We start from the raw sequence: 6,826 nt of genomic DNA on the forward strand, positions 1-6,826 counted from the left end.
CTTTTTACCAAGGTGAACTAGATTAATACCATATTTTGTTTTCTTTTTGTTCTGTATATATTGATTTACGGACAAAATTTATTCAAGACTGTTTAAATATGTCTCTACTCAGACCTAATTAAGTAAAAATTAATGTCAGGTCCATAAACAGTATGATATTGTGTGATGCTATTCAAGTATTATGATACCCCTTCCCGTGTCCACCCCAAGTCCGAGGCCAGAGTTCATTAAAACATTTTCGTTCGCTCGTTCGTTCGTTCGTTCGTTCGTTCTCTCTCTCTCTCTCTCTCTGTGTCTCTGTCTCTGTCTCTGTCTCTCTCTCTCTCTCTGTGTGTGTGTGTGTGTGTCTCTGTCTCTGTCTCTCTCTCTCTCTGTGTCTCTGTCTCTGTCTCTGTCTCTGTCTCTCTCTCTCTCTCTCTCTCTCTCTCTCTCTCTCTCTCTCCATCAGTAATTAACGGGTCCTTCGACCAATGACCTGCCACGGTGATGTCAGTCTTTTCACAACACAGCATAACAATGATTAACGTGGACCTAACAAAACACCATGAAAATTGTTTGCTAAATTTCTGTTTGCAACAGACACTATAAAAACGCATAGATATTCGGCATAACAAAACGCCACAACAAACTGCGTCACAAAGCCACAACAAAACGCCGTGACAAAGGACGTCACAAAAGGTCATAACAAAACGCCATAACACACTACGTTACAAAAGGCCCTGACAGAACACCATAACAAATATCACAAAAGGCCTGTTAAAACGCCATCACAAACAACGTCACAAAAGGTCATAACAAACGGCGTCACAAGAGGCCCCAACAGAACGTCATGACAAACGACGTCACGACAGGTCATAACACAACGTCATGACATACGATGTTTCAAAAGGCCCTAACAAAATGTCATGACAAACGACCGACGTCACAAAAGGTCATAACAAAACGTCATGACAAACGACGTCACAAAAAGGCCCCCAACAAGACGTCATGATAAACGACGTCACAAAAGGCTTCAACAAAACGTCATGTTGCTCAGGATAACAAAACCTATAAAACATGACATAACAATCGCTACAACATAACGCGATAACAAGAACAACGGGAATACAAAACGCCATACAAAAAAACAACAACAAAACACACACACACAAAAAAAAAACACACCAAAAAACAAAAACAAAAAAACAAACCAAAAAAAAAACAAACAAAACAAACAAAACAAAACAAAACAAAAAAAAAAACAAAAAAAAAAAACCGACAGCATCACAGGCCATAACAAACACTATAGCAAAAGGCATAACAAAATGCGCTAAAATGCCATAAAAAGGGTAATAACAAAAGGCCTTAACAAAACTCTATGAGAAAAACATTAAAAAAAAAGCCATGGCAAACAACATGACAAACGCCGTCACAAAACGCTGCAACATAATACCATAACAAAATATCATAACTAAAGGACACAATAAACACCACAACAAGATATCCTAACAGAATGCTATAGCAAACGCCACAACAACATACACAAAAAAAAAATGACATGACAAACACCACAACTAAATACCACATCAAAAGGAAATAACAAACGCTGTCACAAAACGCCACAACAAAATTCCATAACGAAAGGACAGACTACGCTGAGAATAACACCCCTCTGTAAACTCTGTGTGCGTGAGTGAGTGAGTGAGTGTGTGTGTGTGTGTGTGGATACGATTCTCCCGCTCGTGAAAGTCTGTTTGTCTCTCTGTCTGTGTCTGCGTGCTTTGGATGCAGTTTTCTTTGTCCCCCCCCCCCCCCCCCCGCCCCCCCAGGCCCCCCCGAAAGACACACGATCGTCCTACATCACCTGCACTTAGCCCTGACCCCTCATCGCACTTACCAGCCCCACCTCCACCCCCCTCCTCTCCCTCTCCACCGAGTTTTTCTCTTCCCTCTTTCCCTCCTTTTCCTACCCCCTCCCCCCCCTCCCCCTCCATCCCCTATCTCTCTTATCGGCTCGATGCCGGCACTATAAAAGGAGCCAGGACAGCGCACGGCCTTCAACACCCAACAGTGCTCAGAAATCGGTCAACATGCTGCTTCGGTTGGTCTTCAGTCTTGCTCTTAGCCAGCACCTCTTCTGCGCAGGTGAGTGAGACAACAGCTGGCAGTACTGGCCACAGACATGAGGTATCAACATTAAATATTGTTGCTGCTTTTTTTTTTTTTCTTTTTTTTTTTTCTAAAGGAATAGCTACTTTGTGTGTGTGTGTGTGTGTGTGTGTGTGTGTGTGTGTGTGCGATATATCTCTCCACTTTTTCCTATCTTTAAGGTCCCCGATTATTCATTTATCGCGAGCTGTCAACATACATTTTGATCAACCACTATATTTCGTTTTCTTTCTGTTGCAACATTTCTTTCCATTCTATGACCAAAAACAACAGCAAAACAACACAACATACACAAGTCGCCTGAGTGAGTTACCAAAGATTATAAACGACACAATATTGACTGTTTCAATGTCTTTTTTTTCCATCATAAAGGAAGCTATTTCATGGAAAAGACAGTAATTTATAAATACAAATGATTACTAACTGCTGCAATAATTCTTGTTGCGATGTCTTCTCTCAGAAATGAAAACAGCTAATAGAAGAGACATGCAAACACCGATTAAAACAACAGCAGCAAACAAACAAACAAACAAAAAAGAATAATAATAAAAAAACACACACAAAAAAAACACAAACAAACAAACAAACAACAACAGAAACAAAAAATACCACCACCAACAACAACAACAACAATAACTACTAAACACACACAAAAACAACAACAAACCCGCCTAATAATACAGGTATGGAAACCAAACCTCAACTGCAATTGGTAAGGGTCAGTGTCCGCACGCGAATTCAGTCCGCAAAATATAACACATCAGTGGTCATACGCGATCTTTTCAGCGAAACAACAGTAAACTACATCAAAATGTGTTGTCATTGACATTTTCGCACGATGAACTGACTAAGAAACCAAAACTTAGATTGTCACAATATGATCGATTTCACGTTGTGGTGAAAGCACTTTCATCAAACGTGAATGCAAATGTAGCAAAGAAAATAATATCCAGGGAGAGAATCAGCACAAAGTGTGTGTGTGTGTGTGTGTGTGTGTGTGTGTGTGTGATGAAAATACATTCGTTGTAATTCTCGGATTTTATTTCGTTAAAAATGAATAAGCAAAACAGAGAAACAAGACACTCCTTGTCAGAACGATTTGTTTCATTCGTGATTCATTTGTACTTATGTTTGTCCTTTTTGGAAAAAAACAAAAAAACAAAAAAACCCAACCCTTTTTAAAGCAAACAGCTAATAGCAATAAACTAGACGCATCATTAAAACAACTGAATCAAATGACTCGGATTCAGTATAACTATCAGACATCGTTTAAAAATGAAAATGTCCTAGCTGTCCTGAAATGGTCATGTCTTAAGTAAGAGCAGTCTGAAATACTACCATCCTGACATGGGTCTGAAATACTACTGTCCCTAAAGAGGTCTTTAGTGCTGTTGTCCTAACATATAATGAAATACTACTGTCACTAAAGAGGTCTTCAGTGCTACTGTCCTAACATATAATGAAATACTACTGTCACTAAAGAAGTCTTTATTGCTGTTGTCCTAACATATAATGAAATACTACTGTCCTTAAAGAGGTCTTTATTGCTGTTGTCCTAACATATAATGAAATACTACTGTCCTTAAAGAGGTCTTTATTGCTGTTGTCCTAACATATAATGAAATACTACTGTCACTAAATAGGTCTTCAGTGCTACTGTCCTAACATGTGGCTGAAATGCTACCGTTCTAATATAGGTCTGAAATACCACCATTCTAATATAGGTCTGAAACACCACGTCCTAACATAGGACTGAAATACCACCGTCCTAATATAGGACAGAAATACCACCGTCCTAACATAGGTCTGAAATGCCACCGTCCTAACATAGGTCCGAAAGACCACCCTAATATAGGACTGAAATACCACCGTCCTAATATAGGACTGATATACCACCGTCCTAACATATTTGTAGGTCTGAAATGCCACGAAATACCACCGTCCTAACATATTCGTAGGTCTGAAATGCCACCGTCCTGACATAGGTCTGAATCACGGCCGTCCTAACATAGGTCTGAATTACAACCGTTCTTAAAAAGAAAAAAAAACAAACAAAAAAACAACAACAACAACAAAACAAAAGGGGAGTGGGGGGTCCCTGAATTACGACCGTCCTAACATGGGTCTGAAATACGACCGTCCTAACATAGGTCTGAAATACCACGCCCTAATACGGGTCTGAAATAACACCGTCCTAACACAGGTTTGAAATACCACCGTTCTAACATAAGGTCAGAGAGGTGGGTGACCCTTTCTGTGCCGCCAAAGTACGGCCAGCTGTCCTGTCTCACGACGGAGAGGACAGAGAGGACAGAGACAAGGGAATCACGACAGACAGGAAAAAGAGGACAGAGAGGACAAAGACAAGGGAATCACGACAGACAGGAAAAAGAGGACAGAGAGGACAGTGACAAGGGAATAAGGACAGACAGGACAGAGAGGACAGAGACGAAGCAATCACGATCAGGAATCAGGCCCGCTATTGGCCCTGACCTGTAAATCTCTGAGCTCTATCAGCATTTATCAGGTTACCCACATCTGACGTCTGACCGGTCCGGCCCTGACCCGGGGTGTGTATGTGGGGGTGTGGGCAGTAACTTGACCCATTTCTCTTTCAGAAATAATGAAGTACTTAGGAATCGAGTGCTTACTTTGTCCCAGTTGAGGTCTTTCCGCCATATGAGTGATGCATCCAACGAGTATTCGCCTGTTTTCAACAAGGCCGTGTTACAGAAGGAATAAATACCGTTATAATAGCAATGGTAATTTTGATAATAACGACAAACAGCAACAACAACTGCTACTCCTATTCCAGCCCGGACCTTTTTCTTCCTTCCCACTGTCCTCCACTGCTCAGTCACCATCTGTTTCTTTCACTGTCTGTCTGCCTGACTCACCTGCTTCACCATTAGATTCCTCTCTCCTTACCTCTGATCTCTTTCATGCCTGTCTGTTCAGTGCTCAATCTGTCTGCCTTGATCAAAAGACTGACTATATTTCTGATTACATTTTTTTGAAAACAATTTTGATATCGTATTTCTTACCGAAACCTGGTCAAAGTCACAAGGTCACGAACCTAAACTGAAACACGTGACACTCCCTGGATACAAAACTAAGTCACTTCCTCGACTGTCTCGTGGAGGAGGCATCGCCATCGTCTATAGAGACATCTTGGAGTCTTCCCTTTCCTTCTCCCATAACCTAAAGCGCTTTGATTTGTCTCTGCACAAGATTCAGCGCTATATAAATATAATAAGCATTATATTATTATTATTCCTCCTCCTCCTCCTCCTGCATTAACAATAGCAACAATAGCTACTACTGCTACTCGTACCACTACTACTTTAATTTATCTAGCACCTTTCCATATAAACCATGTTCAACTGCGCTGTACTAAAAAAAACCATAATGACGACTAAAGCATGCATTTTAACACAAGAATGACAAGTTTCAAACAACACGCTACATAGACACCTAACCAAACGCTAACAGTGAAAAACAAAAAAAACAACAGTAGTCTTGGCATGTCTTTAAAACTTGTAATTAAAATGCAGCAAATTTTGGCTGTAATTTTTGACTCACTTGTGTAAACAAATTGAGTCTATATTTTAACCCGGTGTTCGGTTGTGTGTGTGTGTGTGTGTGTGTGTGTGTTTCCGTGGTAAACTTTAACACTGACATTTTCTCTGCAAATACTTTGTCAGTTGACACCAAATTAGGCATAAAAATAGGAAAAATTCTGTTCTTTCCAATCATCTTGTTTAAAACAATATTGCACCTCTGGGATGGGCAAAAAAAAAAAGAAAAAAAGAAAGAAGTCAAATTATATGCAAACTGCATTTACTGTTATATTTATTTATTTTTTATTCTCTAAATTTGGCACTTTGATCTGATATTCTGACACAACAACAAGAGCAGTCATTATTATCATTTTTTGTTCAAACAGGAACTTCTTTTGCTAAGCATGGAAGTTTTATTTATTTTGCAAACCTTTTGGTGCAGACAGTAAAAAAGGGAAATTAATCTGTAATCAATGCTAGGGGACTTAATTTGCTTTAAACTGATCTTTCTCATCTTAAACATTACATTTTGAAATTATACTCAATACATAAAAAGCTTGTGTGTTTTACTCTCAGTGTACAGCGCTTTCACTATGTTCATTCGCCCAAGTGGTCTTTTTCGGAAAATACTAAAATCAATATGACGAGTGGATTTTATAGATCTATTGGCTGAGCCCTGAAGGCAATTCAAAAATCAATTGCGTACACATATTTATACACATTCAAAGCGCGTGCTCATATTCTTCGCGAACGCGAACGACGCCATTTTGTTTCAAGTTGTTGACCTGCCCGTTCAATCCTATATTCAATGGACAATACACGATAACATGTGATGGAAAGTTGGAGAAGGAGACCATTAAATATTTATTCAGAGAAAGATTTGTGAGCGTCTCATCACTTACTGGATTATCCCCCAAACTGCCATAAAAATATCCACAGAATCATTCAGAATTCACAGTTAAAAATTGTAAACCATGCGAGTTAATACCCTTGAATTGATGAAACGAAACAATTTCCAGTCTTGACTTTTCTCAAAATGAAGTCCTTTTCACTTCATACGACGTTTAGAAGTACTTGTACTTGGTTCTACATGTTATCAGTTTAACAAAATACTAAAT

The 6,826-nt window shown here is 39.4% G+C and overlaps 1 protein-coding gene across 1 annotated transcript in view; it reads left to right on the plus strand.

Annotated features, from left to right (window-relative positions):
- Window positions 1-2,024: 2,024 nt before the first annotated feature.
- The window catches only part of LOC143282566 (pancreatic lipase-related protein 2-like), an 11,280-nt gene continuing 6,478 nt past the window's right edge, over window positions 2,025-6,826 (plus strand). Inside the window, exon 1 of the mRNA XM_076588255.1 lies at window positions 2,025-2,124. Within this exon, the coding sequence (XP_076444370.1) occupies window positions 2,070-2,124 (55 nt within the window). The 5' untranslated portion in view covers window positions 2,025-2,069. The remainder of the gene's footprint in view (window positions 2,125-6,826) is intronic.

This window comes from Babylonia areolata, chromosome 5, assembly GCF_041734735.1.
Source record: "Babylonia areolata isolate BAREFJ2019XMU chromosome 5, ASM4173473v1, whole genome shotgun sequence".
NCBI classification, from domain to species: domain Eukaryota; kingdom Metazoa; phylum Mollusca; class Gastropoda; order Neogastropoda; family Buccinidae; genus Babylonia; species Babylonia areolata.